At 37.1% G+C, this 22,219-nt stretch overlaps 3 protein-coding genes across 5 annotated transcripts; 1 reads left to right on the plus strand and 2 right to left on the minus strand.

Annotated features, from left to right (window-relative positions):
* Nucleotides 1-646: 646 nt before the first annotated feature.
* On the minus strand, nucleotides 647-3,793 carry LOC145903866 (uncharacterized). 2 transcript variants are annotated; one of them, XM_082992053.1, is made up of 11 exons: nucleotides 3,524-3,793; nucleotides 3,375-3,422; nucleotides 2,980-3,176; nucleotides 2,615-2,692; nucleotides 2,446-2,557; nucleotides 2,224-2,348; nucleotides 2,054-2,139; nucleotides 1,873-1,982; nucleotides 1,676-1,732; nucleotides 1,205-1,582; nucleotides 647-1,138 (listed from the first exon to the last, which is right to left on the minus strand). In XM_082992053.1, the coding sequence occupies exons 1-11, from the start codon at nucleotides 3,717-3,719 to the stop codon at nucleotides 1,104-1,106; spliced, it is 1,422 nt and encodes a 473-aa protein (XP_082848179.1). In that variant the 5' UTR covers nucleotides 3,720-3,793; the 3' UTR covers nucleotides 647-1,103. The 2 variants fall into 2 exon arrangements, with proteins under 2 accessions (XP_082848179.1, XP_082848171.1); XM_082992045.1 differs by having other exon boundaries at nucleotides 3,324-3,422; nucleotides 3,524-3,792.
* Nucleotides 3,794-5,109: 1,316 nt separating this feature from the next.
* Nucleotides 5,110-10,892, minus strand: LOC145899352 (ras association domain-containing protein 5-like). Its single transcript, XM_082988102.1, has 12 exons — nucleotides 10,633-10,892; nucleotides 10,044-10,532; nucleotides 9,375-9,521; nucleotides 9,207-9,293; nucleotides 8,834-9,024; nucleotides 8,627-8,761; nucleotides 7,750-7,895; nucleotides 7,443-7,553; nucleotides 7,025-7,150; nucleotides 6,722-6,860; nucleotides 6,471-6,589; nucleotides 5,110-6,224 (listed from the first exon to the last, which is right to left on the minus strand). Exons 1-12 carry the CDS (start codon nucleotides 10,818-10,820, stop codon nucleotides 6,075-6,077), a joined length of 2,028 nt encoding a protein of 675 aa, XP_082844228.1. The 5' UTR covers nucleotides 10,821-10,892; the 3' UTR covers nucleotides 5,110-6,074.
* Nucleotides 10,893-11,966: 1,074 nt separating this feature from the next.
* On the plus strand, nucleotides 11,967-22,163 carry LOC145894276 (uncharacterized). 2 transcript variants are annotated; one of them, XM_082982816.1, is made up of 24 exons: nucleotides 11,967-13,258; nucleotides 13,367-13,441; nucleotides 13,506-13,633; nucleotides 14,614-14,716; nucleotides 14,792-14,912; nucleotides 14,966-15,080; nucleotides 15,242-15,378; nucleotides 15,442-15,626; nucleotides 15,705-15,845; nucleotides 15,912-16,038; nucleotides 16,279-16,453; nucleotides 16,694-16,880; nucleotides 17,104-17,299; nucleotides 17,381-17,454; nucleotides 17,657-17,831; nucleotides 18,004-18,715; nucleotides 18,865-19,039; nucleotides 19,095-19,214; nucleotides 19,280-19,377; nucleotides 19,489-19,666; nucleotides 20,104-20,214; nucleotides 20,310-20,407; nucleotides 20,543-20,778; nucleotides 20,984-22,163. In XM_082982816.1, exons 1-24 carry the CDS (start codon nucleotides 12,024-12,026, stop codon nucleotides 21,071-21,073), a joined length of 4,992 nt encoding a protein of 1,663 aa, XP_082838942.1. In that variant the 5' UTR covers nucleotides 11,967-12,023; the 3' UTR covers nucleotides 21,074-22,163. The 2 variants fall into 2 exon arrangements, with proteins under 2 accessions (XP_082838942.1, XP_082838950.1); XM_082982824.1 differs by lacking the exons at nucleotides 20,543-20,778; nucleotides 20,984-22,163 and adding an exon at nucleotides 19,923-20,017.
* The last annotated feature ends 56 nt before the right edge of the window (nucleotides 22,164-22,219 follow it).

Raw genomic sequence — 22,219 nt, forward strand, 5'->3', positions numbered from 1 at the left:
ATTAATTGTACGGTAAAATAAATATCAGGTCGGTGATTTTATGATGGTCCCAACATCTCTGCACAATACCTTCATAGTTAGTTGTCTTATAAAGGCATTGGCATCACCTTTCGAAACTATTAATTGTGAGATAAAGCATTCACAGAAAATCTTTATCCTTGGAAAATTTTACGATACGACAGTTTGGAAACTTTGTTAATGTAAACGTGATTCTCAATCATGCTTTGAAATGAGCCTTATCTCACAATTAAATCGTCTCCACTTCGATCAGGTTCGGTTACAAATCTTCAGATTTGGTTATATCTTCTAGCAGCGATCTTTTCAATCACGCTGCTCCGAAGTTTTGCCTTACTCCACTGTAAACCTACTCCTCTTGCCATAGAAAGCCTGCTCTGCCCTTAAAAACGTGAATGTATTGTAACGCTCTAAACATGTAGCATCTCCTTCGATAGACTGCACTGGCGTCGATGCCTTTAAAACAAGCATGATGAAATAATTATGAAAGCCACAGCTGAACAAATTCTTCCTCTAGCCAGATGGTGGCTTGTTACAAATTGCACTGTTGAGACCTGCAGGGTCAATACAGTTTCACAAAACTGTAAAATGTTGCTGTGTTTCGTTTTTTTATTATTACAATTTAGTTTGAGGAGGGTGCTATTGTGTTGTGAAATTCTGTAAGTGTGACGAAAAACGGTTACTGTACCCCAAAGATGTGTTTATGATGTAATATTCTGGGCAAAATCATCCAGGATTAGGTTAAAATCCGACAAACTGTTTGTTCAGACTTTCAATGCTGCTGTTCCTACTGTGCCTCTGTGCAAAATATGTACATATGTATAATAGTCATTACGAGGTAGCATTTTTCAAACGAGTTTCTATTACAAACATTTCATTTTGTGACGACACAATCCGTCCGCACAACAAAAAGGGGAGTAAACAACCGTATTTACATGCGGCCACCCGGTGGCACCATTGCGTTGTGGTGCGCCTTTCACTGCAAAATAGTCAAAACGTTCTTAAACCGTTCGCGGACGTTGAGATGATTGGCTCTGGGGTCCTCACCGTGACGTCACGTTCCTCGCCATGACGTCACGTTCGTTAGGTCAGGTATCTTCTGACGTGCCGACGCCTTCGTTACCTGTGTATGTGCAATAAGTTTTAACATGCTGTGGTTGTTTGCACAAAAATACGTTACCGCATTTACCAGTGCTGATCGGTTCCGCAACAGTTCCGTTCCTACTTGGCGAAACCTGGTCTGATGACGTCACCACTTGTTCGAGTTCGCCACCTTTTAGTGACGTGGAATCGCGAGATGACGAAACGTTTGTGAGTGCGTCGTTGCTGTCCACCGCGTAGTCGACCACCGGATCATTGTTTTTCGCAGCCCCAGAAACGTCGCCTGCGCTGTCGCAGGATGTGACGTCGACATGTTCCTTCGCGACGTCGTCAACGTTTTCTCCCTCTTCGAGTTCTGCTTCATCAGCGTCAACCACTTCACCATCGATGACGTCTTCATAACCGAGGTTGTCCTCCTCTTGCGGTGGAATGTCCTCTTCCAATCCCTCCTCAAAATCGACATCATCTGTGGGTGCAAAAATAGGTGGCTAAGAAAGCTGCATTACGATTACATACAAATGTGTTTGCTGCTTCAATTGTCTACAAAATGCAACCTTACCTTCGTCATCAATAATGAAAAAGTCATCTTTACCGCTCCCACCTGGAACTTCTTTACCTAGACAGAACAAATATTAACTTGAAACGTCAAGTGAGCAAACGATGAACACGAATGTCAACTTTGATTAGACGCCTCTTGAATTTACTGAACAAATTTGAGAGTTTTAATGTAATTCTATTTGAAGAGACATAAATTACCTTGAACCCTTGTTTGTTTCCATTCTTCCTCATCATCACTGCTAATGTATTCAGGAGCATCATCAGCTATGTATACTGGACCGTCGTCCTGCATAGCAGAGCCTTCATCACTGCAGATGAAAGAATTGTCAATATTTAAATTTGCACCAACTAATCGGAGTTTAGCAAGGTATACGTGCACCTGTCATCCTCTGAACCCGAATCAACTCCTAGTCTGTTTCCTATGTAGTTTTGCAAAGGGCTGGGCCACAGTTCTTCTCTTATAATCTGCAAACAAGCAGGTTGGTTCGAAACAATATTTTAGATGTAATTGCAATTTTTGAAATAAAATTTAAAGAAGCAAGTAGTAACCTCTGCAATGTCATCTGATGATGCATCCTCCTGCGCACAAAACCAGCTGAAAAAACTGGAGGGTTTTTTGGTTAAGTTTTGTCCCAGTTTCCATTCTATAGCTGTGCAGTAGCATGAAGGTGAATCTGCAAATTAGAAAACATTCAATTAAGGCTATCTGCCACTGATTATCATGCATGTATTATTATAACCACAATGTGTATTTGTCAATGCAACACCCACCATTCCATGGCATATGATATTCTTTTGTGATTGTGCTATTACTAAAGTAAGGATTTTCTGCAAAACGGAACTTGATGCTGTACCCTGAGCGAGTGTCTTCAAAATCGTCGATCTAAAGCAAGTAATCTGTTTTAAGTATACCAGTGGATAAGTACGTACATGTACAAACCTGTAAATGAGTGCAATATTTTAAACAGCGAATGTCTTCTTTGGTTAATACACGCTTCAGTTGTGGATGCTGAGAAAACTTAAAACCAAACAAAATTATGTCAAGGATCATTGAAATTCACAAGCACATTTTGATTTCAGTTTAAGATTATCAAAACCAGCCAAAGGCATTTCTTGATACATGTTTGTGTGCCTCACCATTACTCTGATGAAGCCTATTTGAATAGCAGTGAAACATCGGTGAATAAAAGCATGTTTAATTGTGCCAGAAGAACAGGCTAATTGAAATACAATATGTCTGGCAGCAACAGAAACACAATACCAACCATTGACTTTAGATATCAAACCAAATTATAGAAAGGATACAACAGATGCCCAGAAGTGTGGTATCCTTTCAATGTAGTTATTTCTTCTGGTGTAAACAGGCTGTCGAAGTTTGTTATACTTTTGTTCAACTTTTAATATTTCATCATTTGCTTTTTGGTTGAGAGAATCTATGTCTGTCTGACAGTCCTCAATGTATGCCAGGTTGGCTTGGATAAACTCATCCATATCGACTGAAGCTTGGATGAAAACATGCAATTATTAGCCTGGAGTTTATTACCTCATGACCGTATTTTTAACAAGGCATATAAGTTAGTTGATTGTCCAAAAACTACTTTACAAAGTAATTGCTGCAAAACAGGAAACAATAAATATAACAGCCTTACATTCCCCAGTTTCATCAAGAATATTTTCCTCATTTGCAGCATCAAACTCACCGTCCTCCTCTTCCTCCTCACCTTCCAGCTCAAGGTCAGAAGTAGCAACTGCACATAGGCAAAAGATTCATAACAATTCTAAATTATACTACTTTGTACTTTATGAGCATAATAGGCTGCATGATTAAATTATATGGTTTGAGACCAACCTCCATCAGGGTCTTCTTCTTCGTCATCATCATATTCCTCATCGTCAAGGGCAACCACGTCATCGCTGTCATCTACCTTCACACTTTTAGCAGGAACAGCTTCAATTCCATCATCTTCCTCAGCTGGTCTCAACCTAGAAACCTTTTCACCATTCACATTGTCTGCATCCCCACCAGGTCCTGGCGAATCTGACATTTTAAAACTATTTTACCCTACAGAAAGACCTGTATTAATTTATTTTCATCAAACGTATCTAAAAATGCAACAAATGTTCAACACAAGTTAAACAACACAAACCTGATATAAGCAAGTAACTGACTATTATCCACGAAGCATGGCTACCATTCAAACTTCATAAATAGTTTTTACATAGTATTTCGTAATTAAATCAGAAAAAACAAACACTGACAAGGACACGACTGTTTACGAAAATGACTTACTGCAACTACAACTGAACCCCGCAGGAACTTCGGTTCACATATATAGATTTATATTAATTCAAAATATTTGCCGAGCAACAACTCAAAACTACACATATAAAAACGAAATTCTAGTCGCCAGTAGCAAAACTTCCGGTCTCTCGCCATTATCTGGTGAAAATAAGTTATTCTCACTTTGACCGAATATAACTAAAACAAATTTTTGTTTGTCGCGTTGTGGTTATCAGTATGCCAAGAATTGTATAAAATCTCAACCATATATAATTAATAATGTACAAAATACTAAACTTTGCTTGAACTTTATTATTAAAATGTATACTTATCTATTGGAGTTTTCAGCTTTCGGCAGAAACTTGGTACTCATCATTTTGCAGTTTGTTAAAACATCAACCGTTATGAATATTTTCATGGCGGCAAAGGCTGTGTTATTAGAAGTATTTTTTGTATGTGGTCGATTTTGCAGCTGTTCTTCTTTTGCCGGGGGTTTGTGTCTCTTCTACCAATGTTGTTGTACGTTTTCGTCACTTGTGCTGTTGTTTCGGTAACTTGCACAGTTTTGAATAATCAGCAGGTTAATATTACGCCACAATACGTTGTATTTGAGTATGCACTGACCGTTCCAAGATGCAAGTACCAAATACTTATTATGAATATGGATCCACAATTCTCAAAAAAGCTCCCAACGCTAAAATGTCATTAAAATTGATATAAAAGTTCTTTTGAAGTTATTGGGTAAAATTAAAGTTGTGGCGGATTAGATCGTTACCTATTAATAAAACAACCAATCCTAATGACTCGTTTTAATCTGTGCTCTTAGGTAAACCCAATGTCGCGACCCACTGGTGTATATATTCCCATAAAGTGGTTTAAATCAGTGCTTCCCAACCAGTGGGCCGTGAAGCTATTTCAGGTGGGTCGCGAAGCATTTATGAATGTTACAGTTTTCTATTAGATCACGAATTTTTTGCATTATCATTACGTAACATCGTTTGGTCATGTCTCATTGTGGGTCGCACAATAAAACTTGCATTAAAAGTGGGTCGCGAACTGAAAAAGGTTGGGAAGCACTGGTTTAAATCATACATTTCCAATTCGGAATATCTTGCACAAATGCCCTGGAGGGAAACATTTGCCCAGCAAGAAACTACACGAAGATTTTTCCATTTATTTCAAATACAACAAAAAAGCGAAAATTATAGCACGTCCAACGAGCGGCAAAGGAATGTTTTTGATAAGATCACAAGCACGGAATCCGAGCATTATTTCTGAATAGTTGATTGATTGATAGATAGATGGAAGAAATAAAGAAAGAGAAACGAAACAAGCACAATTTCCCATGCAAGGCGTGCGGCGCGTTGACAAGTCAACGATATATATACCTGTGTACAACAGATGATCAAGACAGTACCTTCAGTGTTTGGCCTTCAGCATTTAACAGTGCAGAACTGTTTGAACTTAATCTCGAATTTTAAACGAGTGCTCGTTATGAATATCTGACTTTTGGTGCAAGGCCTTTTTTGGCGCACATTGACGCACCATCATACACGACAAAGACATGCGTGTGACGCTTGATAAGTTGGCACCAACAGGTCGTGCAAGTGTGCGACAATGTCTGAACATAGACGTATGTGTTAATAAGCAAAACGAAAAAAAAAAGTGTAACGCACGTGCGGACCAATGTGATACTTGCCTTAACACAAAGCACTTCCAAATGCTGCGAATTCGTGCAATCTTTGCAATTAGTTAACTGCAAAGATACCAAAGCCTTGCAATACACCTTGGCACAAATAACCCCAGAAGGAACCCTTGAAAAAAATCGCCTAATTTCGGACTGTGCATTTTATGGGTTACAAAGGTATGACAAAAGTGTTGAACAACAAAAATAAATGTGTGTTAACAGAAGGCAGTTTTACACACATGATATTGCTGAGGTTTGCTGAATTAAAAATACTAGCTAGCACTAATCAAGCTGGCAAAATCCGTTCAAACTCAAAGCAATGTAGCTAAAACACAACATATCTGCTAGCTAGTATGCAATGCACAGTGAGCATTCATAGCACAGGTCTTCTTGATTTCCAGATGATTGGGTTGATGATGATGCTTCTGTGATTTAACCTTTTTTGGTTTGGTGATCTATGGCATTCCGTATGTCCTGGGACTTATTCTTGTATTTGCGTTTGATTTCAGTTATGTAATCATTCTCCTCTTTGTCGAGAATCTTTATGAACATCTGCAGCTCGCCAATTGAAAACGACTCCCACTATCAATAATAAAATCTTCAGTTATTGCCTTCATACATAAAAATTTAAAATCTGTTGCAAAACTGTTTGGCTGTCATTGCAAAGGCTGTTTTTAGCCCTGAACTCTAGGTTGCCACTTGATGTCACTCTACAGAAAGTATTTTTGCATAAACAAAAACTCTTGTATATCATAACATGCGGTGGCAAGTGCACAGAAAAAGTACAACAACCCACAAGCAAATGTGTTTTGTTTTCCAATCACTTACATGTATGTCTCGAGATTCATTTTCTTGCAGAATGAATCCTTTCTTTTCGCTGCTTCCATTTCCCCACAGGAGGCGAAGAAACAAAGGTCTTTCTTTGGGGAGCATCTTTCTGAGAATGACTAAGAAAAAAAGATAGCTTGAAAACTTTGAATATTAAAAGTATAATTTAGGAAAGACACATTGTTTCATCAAAACAGATGGAAGTTAGTGACAAAAATTGGAACAATGTAAGCAAGCAAAAGATAACTCACCATGTCCTTCTTCTCTGAACTGCTTTTCGTAAAGAGCAAATTTCATTGGATTATCACTGATGTTGTATTTTCTAAGCAGAGCCTCAACCACTTGTGCCGCTGTGGTGTCAGACGTCAAATGTAAAGCCTTTACTGCGCCCTGCACAGAATTAAGCCGTTTTTTGCTTAAACAAGAAAATAATCGGGAAAAAACACAGTCCATGGTTCATCACTTTATCAACTATGTAGGTTGAAAGATAAGCATTCAGTCTGTTTTAACACCAGACAATTCAGTTGCCTGGATACATTATAAGTCATATATACCTTGTCTATGTAGAATGAAGACTTTTTTGGGTTTCTTGCCGTCTTTGCTGCATCCAGTACACTTACTGGGCGTGTAAGGTTCATCGTGACACGTATAAATCCACGGAATGTCTCACCATCTTCTTGCTAAAGATTGACTTACTTTCAATGTATTTTATATACTTTGGCATACTTTGTGCTACTGTTTTTATGCTATGATATTGCTCCATTTAAAAGACTATTACCATTTATTGCCTGGTTAGTCTATATCGAACATGAGGTTATAGTGGAGTACTTTTGGTACACAAAGTGATGTCAGTGACATAGCTACAGGTTTGTTTACCATGCCACTGTAGCCTAATAGTTTAAAGCTCAAAAAATTTCAACTTGACCAAACAGGGATCACAATGTGCAATTTTTACGACTATGAAAGTCTTACCAATGTCATTTGTTGACTTCCCTTGACAGTCAAATTAAACTCCTCGATCTTTTCTTGAATTTCCTCAATGGATATTACTCTTTGTATGGTGTTATACTCCTTTAGTGTTGACTGCAAAACAGGTTTTATTAATGCACTTGACCATAGTTTTATGTACCCTTAATTTACCCAAACCTGAGAGCAATTATTGATCAATTAGTTCTGTTATTATGAGATTACTTTGGAAAGAACTCACCAGCCTATTTTACCACAGAAACTTTACAAACAGGTATGAAACTTCAATAAACAGTATTGTGTATATCATTACCTCATCCGTGGTTTCCTGTACAATAGTTTTGTAGAGACTTAGTGCGTTTGCATCATTCAGCATTAGGCTTTTAGTTTGGTGCTGATCAGCCTCACAGGTTAGGGAAACAGTTAGGGCACATTTTCCATGACACACCATCTTGCATTCTGTGCAAATTATATAACAGACATATTGGGAAATTTATTATATTGTAGACTTTTCGAACATACATGCACAAAACTGGCCAAAAAGGATAAAAGGTATCACCTCTGACATCAATCAACATAATTACAGTTATTTTGTAGCTCACTAAAGGCATGCCCAGTGATTAAATTTTGTCAGTGTATAATTTTCACGATGGTCAAGCAGATAAAGAATAGTGAGACTCCTCCAAGTTTAAAAGTGAAAAATGGAAGTTTTTAATCACCAAAACTTTTTCTCAAATTTTTAAGATATACTGTTTATAGTGGTTTCCACAGCTTTTCATTTCCATGCTTTTTTTGCTTTTTTTCCATGCAACTATTTCCCTTTACAAAATGTAATTGGAAAGTGACTGTGACATGAAATGTTGCCAGGACAGGAAGTTATGACTAATTGAAAACAAAAGGTCAGAAGAAAATATAACAACAGGTCAATGAAGTTTGCTGATGGATACACATTGTACACTACAGCTAAACAGCAAATACTTCACGGTTTATCCAATGGTTTTGAATTTCAGTGGCTAACTTTGATGCAGTTAAATTTTTTTCAGTAAAAGCCTTAACTTTCTTGTTCACACCTGTCGTTTTGTCAATTTTCTTTCATCTAATGTACTATTTCCATTAAATTTAAATAACTTTTAATTATATATAAATATCCTGTAATGTATAAGTATGGTCATGTTAACACTAACACTTACTTGTACAGGTGACACACTTTCCAAACAGTGATAGAATGACACTGCCACAGGCATCACACCAGTTAACCCACTCTTTCAGCTCATGCGGTTGAAAATCATGACCCAACTTGGCTGGCTTTACAGTGTTTGAAATAGCTGCATTATTCACAAAAGTATATATACATAAGTAAAGTCTGCAAATACCACAATGGGATATATTTTTTAAACCTTTTGGTTGCTTTGCATCTGAACGAGACCTTGGCTTTGACTGCTTTGGTTGAGCGGGCTTTTCAATGCGTGCTGGAAGCATTTCTGGCAGAACAACATCATCACTGGATGAACGATATGATACCACTTCGTTGCGAGATTTTGGAGGCAATACTGGTGATGAAACAGCCCTTTGTCGACCCACATCAGGACTGCATGAATCAAAATGAACACACATGTCTTGAGTCATCAACTTCCATTATATAAAAGGTGATAAGTGAGTCGCAATAATATACATAAACATTGTGTTTGGAAGGATAGATTGTTGCTTAACACTAATACTCTACAGAGCCCTTGCATAAATATAAACCCATACTTCAAATATGTCCCTTACCTTGCTGATTTTTCAGCTTTTTTACCAGGTGGAGATGTTGCTTTGGGTCTTTCTTGCATCGGAGCAACAACAGCAGTCGGGGGAGAACTGTAATGAAAACACATTGGTTCGTACTTCGTGTAGGCAGCAAGCTAAAGAATTTTTATATCAGCAAACAGCAATACACACCTTGGTGATGACTTCTCATTACTTAGTGGAGGTCCTGGCCTTTGCCAGGCCTTTTGAGGTTTTGTGACACCGGCAGCTGGTTTGCTTTCTTTTTTTTTCTGCTCAACACTAGTTTGCACAGGGGTAGCAGCACTTGGCGGGGACCATCTAATTTATAACAACAGAAGGTATTAATTTTAACTTTGTTTGCATTTGTGAATGCGGTTACGTTTTTGGACATATATACAATTTCAAACAGACAACTTTTAAAACCAACATTTAGGAAAAAAAAGGAAAAGTGATCAATTAACCATTATAGACAAATGCAAATGCTAAGATGTTGACATCAATTGACATAACTAAAAGCAAATGTTTTAACACACTTGTTTTTATCATCAGTGCGAAGGGAAGTGTATCTCCTTATAAATGAAATATCAATTTTAAAAGTAGCAACTTGGTGACATACAAGATTGGAAAAAATGTCATCAAGGAGGATTTATTCCACACGCACTTTTGCGAAAACTACTGATAATTTGCGCAATAAATTAGCTAATTAACATACGAAAAGGGTTGTGATGGTCTGCTAAATTAACACTGAAAAAATCCGCTATGCCCATAACAAGCTTTCCAATCTGGGCCACATAGAGTCATTGCCTAATATTTGCTGCATGCCTGACACACACAACTTACTTCACAGCAGCATTGTTGGATGCATTTATCTTCGCAACAGCCGGTGGAGTTTTGGGTTTTGGTGGTGAGGTCACTTGTGTTGATTTCTTCTCCACTGGAACTGGTGGTGCATTGGTCTTCTTATCTGGTCGATCATTTGAAGGTTTAGCATGGGATATGGGTGGTTTCTTCACTGGTGCAGGCGGAGATTTAACATTTCCTCTCTGCTGACTCGGTTGTGCAAATTTATTTGCCATTGACTTTACTGACGACATATTGCCATTATTTGTTGTTACAGGTATTGGCTTTACTCTGCTTTGAACAGGTGCGGGGGGCTTCTTTTTAGCCTCCTGGAGCTTTCCGCTGGATGCTGCCTCTCCTTGAGTAAACAGTTTTACATGATCTGGGTTTAATTTTGGAACAATATCAGCGGAACTCTTATCAGATGCTTTTCCAGAGTTTATGTTTGAATTGTTCCCTTGCCATCGGTTTGGAACAGAACTTCTAGGCCTGCACACCAGAGTATTGTAAAAAATCAACAATTTTGATTTGATTGAATAATGTACACAAAATATAGGCTACATATTTACACAAAAGTAAAAGTATTCACCTTGGAGGATTAACTGAAGATAGATTAGTTGAGGCAGCACTTCCAACCACAAATGGTTTGGGTGTTACATTCTTCGAAAAACCTTTCTTCGGACTCCCTTGACCAGATTGGCCAACATGGCGCATCAATCTATTTCGCTCATGTGGAGACAAATTTTTGATTAAGTCAGACTCCGGAGAATTGGACATAACCCCTGTTGTTTTGACGGGTGAAACTTTCCAAGACTTTACTCATTCAACCAAAAGTTTGCTGAACAATAACAAACTAACAAAAAAAAATAATCAACATTATGAGGTTATAGACAGTTAACACTCTTGCCTTTTCTAAGCGGTAAAATACAAGTGTTTTGTAGAAAAGTGGCACTGTGAGGATGTTTATACACCACAGTGTAAAAATCACTGTAAAGTTTTCGTTAAAGTAAAAAACTTTAAAGTGAGATCCAGCAGTTGTTTGATAACAAACTCACATAACAAGATTTTCGTTCTTTTCTCCACCGAAGTGCCAAACATCTTGTGCACTCATCCATAACATAGTAATTGTTATGTCATAGACATATTAAAATGAAATGGATACGGGTAGTTTTCTTATTATTGAAGGATAAACGGGGTATGTGTTGTGTAGGGCATTCACGGAAAATATTTTTAAAAATGATGTGCCGGTATTGCTTATTCGTTTCTATATATTCCAAAAATAGGTTGAACGTGCAAGTTTTTTTATCAAACTTCAGACAAATGTCCGTCAATTTGTAATCAGTTATCGCTAAAAGTTGTCTCTTGTTTTAATTTGAAACTTTGCAGGATTTCGGATTCATATTTCTGTAAGCAATACTCACTCGGCATACCGCAGGTTCGCGCATCTTTCAAAAACACTCCCGAACAAGTGGCATGAGCGTCAGCTGTAATTCGAGAATGCCGTGAAGCAAAAGCGCTGGTCCAACGCCAGTTTAATTTTATTTTTCAAACTTACTTGTGAACAGTTTTTGTTCTGAACAGGTTAATTGAAATAATTGAATTTAATTATATATATTGATGAAATTAAACAGATAACTAAAATAATAATAATGATAGATTACTTATTGTGTGGAGTTTAATATGTTTCAAGTTCAGGGAGCTCGTGCAAAAACGTAGAAACTCTTGCACAGGACATTGACTTAAACAGTGTTTGTGAAGTATGGTTGTAAAGGATTTAAACCACTTGACCATAGTTTAAGTGTTTGCTTGTGAGGTTTAAAGTGTATTCCATCGTACTTGAAAGGGGGCATTATATATCTTAAGAAGCCGTCACAGAATGTTTTACCATACATTTTCTTGTATGTGACTGTTTGTTTTAGGTGTGTCACTTTGTTGTAGGTTTGTTGCATCGCTGGTGACCATCTGGCATGTGTCCGCAGTATGCAACAAACAAAGTTGCAGCGCCATGCAAAGAGGCAATGCAACATGACTATTGTCCCTCAAAACAATGAAGAAGGCTGTTCACCAAGACTGCAATACAGTCCCAGAGATGCCAAAGCCTCAAAATTTTCACTTAGACAAAACAACATTTATTCTTCACCTGTTATATACAAGCATTCATCTGGAAGATACCTGGATGAATTTTACATAGGGGACTCAACCCATAAAGCTTCTGCTACCTCTTTCAACCATGCACCTGTGTACAACAGCCCTGAAACAAGATGTAAGAGTTTGGATATTCACAACCTGTCTAGAAGAAGTCGTGTAAATTTCAGTACACCCCTTGCAGAATCAAAACGGACCATTTTAAATGAAGATTCAAAACAAAGGCATAAAAAGTCAGATGTTTTTGTGCCTTCAACAAGGCGAACCAGATCAGTAAAACATGAAATACCCACAAAACGCATATCTGCACCCACAATCAAGAAGCTTAGTTTTGGTAAACAAGAATATCCATTGTCTAAACACCAAAAGTCACAGCAAATTACCAGAAAAAACACAGAAAATTTGGAAACCACACGCATAAATAATCTTACAAATGCACGTTCTCCACTAGAGTTAAAAACACAAGCCCCAGAAATATCTGATTCTGAAAAACGAATACAACAACTTTTGACAAGCATTTCAAGTTTGCTTAATTCAAGTGAAGAAGAAGACATTGCAGGTGTTTCAGGGAGTGCAGCAAGTAGCAACTGCAATGGTACTGACTTTGAAGAAAGGTACTGTGAATTGACCTCTCGCAGTGAAAACTTTATACCTGCAGAAAGAGATATGACAAAGTGCTACCAAGATACAAAAACGAGGAATGGCTTATCCCATCCGAAACCTATTTTGAAGCAAACACAACCATGTGAGACAGACTTAAGCACAGATGCTTCCAGTACTGAGCAAAATGAAGAAGTTGCACTGATAATGGACTTTTTGCCATCATACTCAAGTCTCCCTTTACAGCCCACTTTATCCAGATACAGCAATTTTTTGCATAAAGACAACTGTGACCAATCACTCCATTATGATGTCACAAGTGAAGATGAAGAAGACTTGTTAAATAGCTTGTCGCAGTCGAACACCAGCAAACCAAGTTCATTGGCAACTTCCTTACGTCTTGTGCGTGTTTATCGAAACTTAAAAGGAAAAAACCAAGAAGACAGAGAAAAGCTTATCCTTATGTCCAGGTGCAATTTATACTTGTTTACTGTTTTGTGCATTTTTTTGCAAAGGTGACATGACACTTCTACAGACATTTACAAAACTATAACATGCTAAATATGTTGTTTCTGAAGGTATTTTCAAAGATGGAAATATATTGTAAAACACTTGAGCCGATCTAAAAACGATAAACAAATAAAGTTACAAAGGTAATGACGAATTTTTTAATGACTGACAAATATGTTCGTTATTATTTTATTTTGTTTAATCTAGTGCAACATCCTTTCATAAGATTTCAATGGTTAGTCAGCATTTCTATGGCTGGAGGTTTTATATGCTCAAGAAACAGTTCCAAGCCCAAGAACTATACCGCCTACACTTGCTGAGCAAAGGGATGTCTGGTAAGAACAAACAACTACATAAACATCAAATGTTTTTCCTTATTCACAAGCTTAAATTTACCAGTTTTAGTATTTTATTGGGATTTTCGTGTGTGTGGTATGTATAAATAATTTATTAACATTGCTTTGTGTGTCCCACTGGGTTGAGCTCCTCTGGAACTATTTTAACAAATTTCAAGAGTGGCTTAGACTGTTGGCTGATATAATAACCGGAGTAACTTATTTTTTAGGCAATGAACACTAAATATTTTAATACAACTTACATATACATTTATATATTCATAATATAATGTATATTCTTTTGTACCGTATTTTACGGACCATAAGGCGCAACTTAAATCCTTTTTTTTCCTCATAAATTGATCGTGCGCCTTATAAGCCGGTGCGCCTAATGTATGGATCAAGTAGTGCTTTATTGCCTACACTCAAAACCAGTACCGATACTATTATAAATAAACCACCGTCTTACACAATAAACTACGGTAAAAGCAACTAGCAACTGTGATATTCATACTATTGTGACTTGCTTACATTTATTACGTAACAAGTTTTTGTTTAATGAGCTTTATACGGTAACCCATACTCCTTAAAATACGTTGCATTCTATAGCCCGGTGCGCCTTATGTATGAACAAAACACTAATCACAGCAATTTATTGACAGTGCGCCTTATGGTCCGTAAAATACGGTACATGCATTCAAAACACTGTATATACAATTAAAACAGGTTTAAGGCTGGGTTTTTTTTTTGTGTCATTTGTCTGTCATTGACCCAATTTTTTTAGAAATGGCACAAAAAATAAAAGCCATTTTGGACACAATGTCCCAAAGGAAATTGGCTTGTAGATTATTCAAGTTGCTTACATTTTTGCGAACGAAAGTATTATAACGTAAATGACCAAAATAAATTGAAAATGTCCTAAATTTTTGCTGGCATTTCGGTCATTTGACAGAAATTTTTTAGTGAAAAAAAAAACCCAGGTTTAAGGTGGTTGGTTGCAAAGTGTCATGAACGGGACACTTGGTTAAAATCTAACTATGACAAAAAACTTCTGCACACCTCCTTGAAACAGTGGAAAAAGCAGTAAGTATCATGGCTTGCCTACAATTACTAATTGGACATATTTATATGTATATAAATATGTGTTACTTTCATCAGATTTATTGCAAGCAAGAAATCAAGGTTGCAATATGCTTTTCAAAGATGGAGGTCGCAGCTTCATCTTCAAAGAAAACTTTATTGCTTTCATGGTGCGAAAAGTCATGTAGTTTTGTTCAAGGTGTGTTTTCATTCATAAATATGATGCTCTTTACTCATCGATCTATTTTCTAGTGTTTTTGTATCTGGAAATTGGAACAAGAAAATCGACAGGTTGAAAAGATGGCAGTTAAATTTTGGTCAGTTAAGCTAAAGCAGAAAGTCATCTCTCAATGGAAACTTTTTAGTGGTAATTAAACATGTAGAATAGATTGTTCGTAAAATATCAAACTTTTTCTAAAATTTAACCAATTGGAAAAACTAAATTGTCCCCATTTTACCCTCATTTTACTATTAGGTTTTTGTCGCTAATATGTCCGGAAACATTTCATTTGCAAACTTTTTGTATAGTTATAAGCAACCAACAAGAGAAACAAAAGACAAGGGCAAAAGATCATTTTCAGCATCTAGTGATGGGAAGATTCTTATTGACATGGAAGGAGTGCACACAATCACTCATAATGGCCAAATCTCATTCAAATCGGAAGGTTATATACATAAACAAAATTTTAATGTGAACCAACATTTCCATCAAAGTGTTATGATTTCAGGTTTTGGCTGGGAGGTTACATCAGTGGCGGAATTTCGCAAAAGATCAGAAAGCAAATCGTCGCAAGCAGTTTGCTGCTGCCTTGCAGTTACATAAAGTCTGTTTGTATAAACAGTGTCTCGTTATATGGAGAAGACAATTAAAGCTCAAGGCTTCTATTGCAAAGTCCGAGTGCAAAATTCTCAGGTACTGACATGTTATATACTGAAATCATACATAACAACAAACTTACATGTAATTTATTATGTGTACTGTCTCTTGCAGGAAAATGTTTACATCTTGGCACAATTCCTGGATTATTGCCCAGGCCAAAGAGAAAGTTGCCCTTCGGTGCTGGAATAAACAAAATCTCAGACGTAGGTTTGCAACCTGGCAGCTTTATTGTCACAGTAAGAAGAAAAAAAGGTAAGACATTAGATATTGATGAATATCAGATATTGGTAGCTATAGTAAGCCAATGTTACCACACAGAGAGGAAGCAGTCAAGCACATACAAAGGTGCCAGATGTCTCCAGCATTCCTAGGGTGGAAATGTTTTGTTCAGAAAAAGAAACTCAACAAATTCAAACTTGAAACTTACATCAAGGATTTAAACCAGGTTTTTCATCCAAAACTAACTAAACCCTAATTACCCAAGCTATATTTTTTTGGTACATTATTCACATGTTTATTTGCCAACAGTATACTGTAATTTTTTCCTGTTTATATTTGCTAAATTAATAGCTAGCTTACAGAAATTGATTTTAATTTGATTTTTAAAAAAAGAAAAAATATACATCTCTGTATTTTTAATAATGTGCTAAGTATATTTCAGCAGTAAAAATCTTCTTTGTTGCAGGATATTTGCTTCAATGCATTTATGACATGGAGGGCAGAGTTTAATGAAAAACTGCTGAAGATTCATTGGTATGAAAAGTGGAGAGATGCCTGTGTTATCCAGGCAGCAAGGCAGTGGAAGAGGTTTGTTGCAAGACGAAGATTTCTAAGGAACCATGACATTATTATCAAACAAAGTGGGTAACAAAGTTAAATACAATGGTGTGAAGGAAAAGAATTTATATTCTGACTATTTTTATATCTAGTAAATGTTTTTGAAAATATTATCGCTGCAGTTAAGTAAGAATTGTAGCTTTTCAACATTTGGCGTATATTTAACACATAAAATATAATATTTTTGTTCAAATTTTGCAACACGCTGTTCTTTTTTGAAACCGTATCTTGTCATCTACACAACAACATATATTTCTTTTTAGATTGTTTTAACAAATGGAGGCAAGAAATGTATCAATATCAGGAACAATGTCACAAGGCCTCCAAGTACTCTACAAAACTATGGAGGCAGAAACTTTGTTGCATGTTAAGGTGTTGGCAATCAGTGTGTCAAGAATCAAAAATAATTCAACCAATCGTGTGCAGAATGGAAAGGAAAACATGTGGCAGGTAGCTTACTACGTTGTTGTTTGTTACAAATAAGGTCTACTAAATCCACGCAGCTATGGTATAGTTTGCTAAAATCATGGATACAAGGGACCAGATTTTTGTAGTAATCCGTTGCTTATGTCATTGTCACTAACAACTATCTGGGTCACTTTGCAATGATGCATTGCTTTTATATAATATTAAGTTTGTATTAATTTTCAAATAAATTTTTGTGCTCCTGCAGAGTTTTTGATGCTTGGAGGTTGTATATAACGAAACAGCATGCTATGCAAGCAGCAACGACAGACTTACACACTTGGAAAATGAAACAATATTTTGTTACATGGAAAAAGCAGTTGCAGTTTGAACACATGTTTGAGAGACAAGAGACAGAAAAAATGGTTTTCAAAATGCGAAAATCCTTTCTAGTGTGGAAATGGGTGAGTGATGAATAATTTTCCTTTCTTTGGATAATTGAATATTGAATTAAACAGTAAATGGAATTGATTCTTGGTTTTTAGCGCACTGCTTCAATGAAGAGATTGAAAGAAAATGAGCAAAATAGTACAAATGTGGTGGCTGTCTGTTTTGACAGGTGAAGATTTTCTAATCTTTTACAAAGGTCAAATGAAAGCAAAATGTATTAATGAAAGTTTTGGTGTGACATGTAAGGGCTTTCATGTAAATCGTTGTATTGGCATGAGACTGAAAACTGCACCCTTTTCACATTAGACTTAAAGTCATGATTTATACCATAGCACCCTTTATCCTGTCTTACAATGACCTGTTTGTTACAGATGGAGAGAAAATGTTTACAACCAAAAGAAAATGAACCTGGATGTCTTGTCTTGGTTTAGGATGGTGCACAACCTTGAAACTGAACGCCAACATTTCAAGAAGTGGAAATGGTCACTTATTCACAAACGTTATGCTTTAGATATGCTTACCTCAAAAAGAAAGCTTCTACTAACGGTAAGATTTCTGTATTTTGCTACTGTATTATATCTAAAACAATGTTGAAATTTACCTTTTTCAAAGAAGCTTAGTTACTTGACACTTCTAATTTTAAAACAAATCTGTCTCAATTTGAATACAATTTTGATAAGGTTAACTCTATATGTCATATTTTGCCAATTTGTCACAGAAAATATTTTGTGAATGGAGAAATATCACCTGGCGCAATCTTCAACTGCAAACTGACAAATTCACCGATAAACTTCACATCGCTCCATACATCGCCTGCTCTCCTTCCACGATCACCACGGATTCCCCGACTGGTGGTTCCCCTTTGGAAAAAATGACCTGTTTCCATGACTCCGGTGTGGAATTGATAAAAGATTCCTCGTCGGAGCTTTCAAGTCAGCTGGCGCCGACGCATCTCCACGACCTTTCAGGATTTTCACGAGATATGAACCTATCACCGCGTGATACAGACTCATGTGAAACGCGATTAAGTGAATCCTTCCCTAGCTCAAGCACTTGCAGCGCCATGTCTGGTAGTCATGATCCTCATAGAGATTCAGATACGCAGGAAGATGATTCCACGGCTGGAACCATGACGCTCAATGAGCTGGATCGAGATTTCGTGACCGAAACGGGGTTTGACGTCACCAAGGGTTTCGTAATGCTGTCCAGTCGCACCGTTGTAGAAAGAACGCAGAGTTTTGACGAAAGCGACAGTCTAGAACTTTCTGATGACCGGCTAGCTGACCAGGAAGTTGCGTCATTCATGCGACTTGACGAATCTGAGGGTCTGTGTATTGCTCCAAGCTTATTGGATGATTTATGTTTTTCACCACATGTAACGGGAGGCGATTTTATTCGACCAAAACAATTAATCGACGTAATTTCTTCAGGTGCGTTTGTTCTTCGACAAAGCATTGTGAATTACCTGATATTTTATCTAACTTTAAATAATTACAAATATGTTGTGCACTGTAAGGCCCCTTTGCAACATGCACAAAATAAACGCAATAAAGAACAACGGTAAATGTTTGCATTTCAGACGAAAATCATATGACGGCAATAGCAAAATTCGCAATTGTCCGAATGCAAAAACCCGACCAAAGCCGTGCCTTTTACCAATGGAAGCTCTTCGTCCGTACCAACAGATGGAAGAAGGCGGTCAAACGACAAGCTGAAGCACTCCACACAGCAACACAACTTCGCAAAAGTTTCACGTAAGATCTTCTCGTTTTTCGCATCCTTTAGTCTTCAAGCATGCATGTTCCCCAGATTGTGGAAATCACAGTTGGATTCGCTCCATTCTGCTGATAGTTATTATGAACGAGCGACGCTCGGTCGCATTTTGCAAAAGTGGTTTTATTGGCATGGAAGCAAAACGTGTATAAAAAAGTGAGTTTTTGTCAGTTTGGTGTGAGTCTTCTAATGATTATTATTGTACGGTTTGTATATTCTAGAATGAAGCAACGTGGGTTGGAATGGAGGAATAGAGGGTTGTTGAGGAAGGCTTTCGATGGTTGGCGTCTAATGTATAAAGATGTGCGAGATTTTGAAGGTTTGCCTTCCATAAAGTTATATGTAAAATGTGCATAGACTAATACTTATTTCTCCTTGCTCCTTTATTCATTGTTGTGAAGAGTAGATAATCATTAAACTGCCTTTGTAGACGCTTTGTGTGCGTTGGAAAATCAGCCAATCGACCAAGACCGACTCAACAAGCAGGTTAAGTTTTTAAGAAACAAACGCAATGAAGACACAAAGCAGAAGTGTTTGGAAACTTGGCGTTCTCGAAACCTACAACTCACCTCCTGTGATCAACATTTCCAGCGCAAGCTGCTCCAAAAGTAATAATCTCTCTCTCGTATAACATTAAAAACTCATACTTTACGCGTAATGTAAGTGTTAAACCTTCCAAACTTTATTCATGCATGTTACTTGCATAGTGCCGGCGACCATTCAGAACTTCCCATCCATTCCTATTTGCCTAAAGGACAGATATAACCGAGACCAGCCCATCCAAATAAGTTGCCTGTAATTTACCTTGAACTTTGTCCAATCCCTCAATTTTGCGTCCAAATGAGGAGCCTTTCCGTTTTTTAGGTGTAGTGCGAGTATTCAGGCCACGCAATGTTTTTCTAATCGAGCCCCGCATTTTCGAGGACGGCTCCTGGATTTACCTCGTACAAATATATTTTGTATAAAATTAAATAATTTACTATAAAATTGCTATCCTCATGGAGATAATAAACACGTGCAGTAAAAGGTTTTTGTTCCTCTGCAGGGTCATGTTTCGTTGGCGAAGTTACACAGAAGAAAGAAGTGGTCGGACCATGCGAATCATCACAATTAACCAGATGCTGTTGAAGTATCGGTTCCTTACGTGCTGGCGAAGGTATTTATTGTGGAATTACTTAACTTGGTTCATTAACCAGGTGGTGAAATTGCCAGCAAGTTTACCTCGTATACAACATATGTCTTTAAATGTAGGAAGCTCCACGAAAAGAAGATGGCTGAGTTCATATTTATCGACATCACCAGGAAGAGAGTTGGATGCATGATCCAAGAATGGCACGAACTTACGCAAGGTGTGTGCATTGTATATACCCCAAATGCGAACCAAACAGTGAAATCTAGTCGTTAAATGCATGAAAAGTTTGCTATAAACATAAAACGAACATAGAACTGGTACCAGTTCGTTCAATTCCATCCATCCTGTTTAGTTCGGCAAATACGTCGAGAAGCGGGCGACGAGTTTGCTTCTCGCTGTAGCGAATTTAGAATCCGCAGCTACTTCGTGACTTGGAAACGACGGAGCAAATTGCGGAGGTCGACCAAACACTTCAATGAAATTTCTACGATGCGCAAGCATTTCACAAACTGGAGAAAGTTTGCTTCCGAACAGCGGAATAGACACAAAATCGCAGATGCAGTTTTGAAAAAAAGACAGCACATGACTGTGAGTAAATTGTTTGTGCTTTTTTCGTAGTGTGTTGTATTGTTATATTGTTATAATTTTGTATAGGAGTTCCATGATTGTGTTGTATTTTTGGCGTTTTTTTAAGAGAACACGGAAAATAGCATTATTTCATCTTAATTACGGTTACTAAAATTTATGTTTTACATTTTTCTGTTTTAGTCTTTTAAACTCTTTGTTTCCTCAGATCTCCGTCTCATTTACTGCGTGGAAGAATGCCCACACACGACGTCATTACCTCCAACACTCCGCAAACACTTCACCCCAAACAAGTTAAACCTCCTGCATATTGCCCTCACTTGCTATAAAGCTGTGAATATCTAGACACCAGTTTTTTTCAAAATGGCAGATGCTTTCCTTTCGACCAAGATTATTGGCTTGATGTCGATAAACAAAAGAAAATTAACATTAATACTGACCACGGCAGACCGTCCAAAGCATGCAGTTTGAAACCAAAAACAAGTCATTGTGATTTTGTAAACTATTTTTAATTACAGTTTATGACCAAAACTAGCATTTTCAAATAGCAATTTTTGTATGCGCTGCACTAGTTTTTTTACCTCTGTAGTTCCAGCAAAAAGCGCTGCTTTCTTGCCCTGTAGCACGTTTTCCTCGTAGTGAATTGGCTGCTTAGTGATATTTGTCGATTTTTTTTGTAGGCTTCATTATGCAGCACTTGTACAGCATGACCGTAGACTTCAGTGTTAAATGTGCTTTGTCGATGTAGATGTTCTGTTGCTTTCAAGCGTTTTACTATCTGATATCTTGCCTTTGATATATTTTTACGGTACAATCAACCTATCTCACCCTGTAGCAGTTTGGAGGCCATGTAGTTGGTTAATTTGTTCCCTTTTGAAGCCACCTTCAATAAGATGAATGCAACGTGTATAAGTACGAAAAAATTTTACATGTCGATTTTCTTTTTTCTGTACAGTTTTTGTGTCATTTTTAACAACTTATCGAATGGCTACTTATTTTCGATAAAAATAGGATTTAAATGAAAATCTTTGTATTAATGCATTTAAAAAATGTAAGCTAAACGAATACTGGGAAGCGAAATGCCATTAATGCGAGATGTGTTACACGAAGTGAAAAAGTTCTACCGATAATATCCTCAACTGCGCTTAATATATTTTACAAACACAAGATATTTAACACCAGGTCCAAAAATTTTGATGACTTGTGACCAAACCGTCCATTTCAAACTGTTTCTACTCGAATTTGTTTATGAAATCGGCATTCCTACAGTTTTTCTCATGTTTTTCAACAAACAAATTGGGACCTTTTCTGTACAATAATGTCACTGTGTGTTTACTGTTATCGCCTGCAGAATGTTACTGGACCAAGTGTTGGATTTCGTTTGTAATAAAAACATTTGGTTGAAACCTGGTTTCTTTTGTTTAACTATCAACAGTGGCGAAAT

Source organism: Ascidia mentula, chromosome 1 (assembly GCF_947561715.1).
Source record: "Ascidia mentula chromosome 1, kaAscMent1.1, whole genome shotgun sequence".
Lineage (NCBI taxonomy): Eukaryota > Metazoa > Chordata > Ascidiacea > Phlebobranchia > Ascidiidae > Ascidia > Ascidia mentula.

What these genes read in the sequence shown, in the direction of transcription:
- LOC145899352 (XM_082988102.1), bottom strand. Translation starts at nt 10,820, where the DNA reads ATGTCCAATTCTCCGGAGTCTGACTTAATCAAAAATTTGTCTCCACAT. An exon ending in TCCAACAATGCTGCTGTGAA is followed by an intron (nt 9,522 to 10,043) that starts GTAAGTTGTGTG and finishes GTTATAAATTAG; the next exon opens with ATGGTCCCCGCCAAGTGCTG. An exon ending in ATGAATCTCGAGACATACAT is followed by an intron (nt 6,225 to 6,470) that starts GTAAGTGATTGG and finishes TATTATTGATAG; the next exon opens with TGGGAGTCGTTTTCAATTGG.
- LOC145894276 (XM_082982816.1), top strand. Translation starts at nt 12,024, where the DNA reads ATGCAACAAACAAAGTTGCAGCGCCATGCAAAGAGGCAATGCAACATG. An exon ending in GTCATGTAGTTTTGTTCAAG is followed by an intron (nt 14,913 to 14,965) that starts GTGTGTTTTCAT and finishes TCTATTTTCTAG; the next exon opens with TGTTTTTGTATCTGGAAATT. An exon ending in TCCGAGTGCAAAATTCTCAG is followed by an intron (nt 15,627 to 15,704) that starts GTACTGACATGT and finishes TGTCTCTTGCAG; the next exon opens with GAAAATGTTTACATCTTGGC.
- LOC145903866 (XM_082992045.1), bottom strand. Translation starts at nt 3,719, where the DNA reads ATGTCAGATTCGCCAGGACCTGGTGGGGATGCAGACAATGTGAATGGT. An exon ending in AGAAGAAGACCCTGATGGAG is followed by an intron (nt 3,423 to 3,523) that starts GTTGGTCTCAAA and finishes GCCTATGTGCAG; the next exon opens with TTGCTACTTCTGACCTTGAG. An exon ending in CATCAGATGACATTGCAGAG is followed by an intron (nt 2,140 to 2,223) that starts GTTACTACTTGC and finishes GCTTGTTTGCAG; the next exon opens with ATTATAAGAGAAGAACTGTG.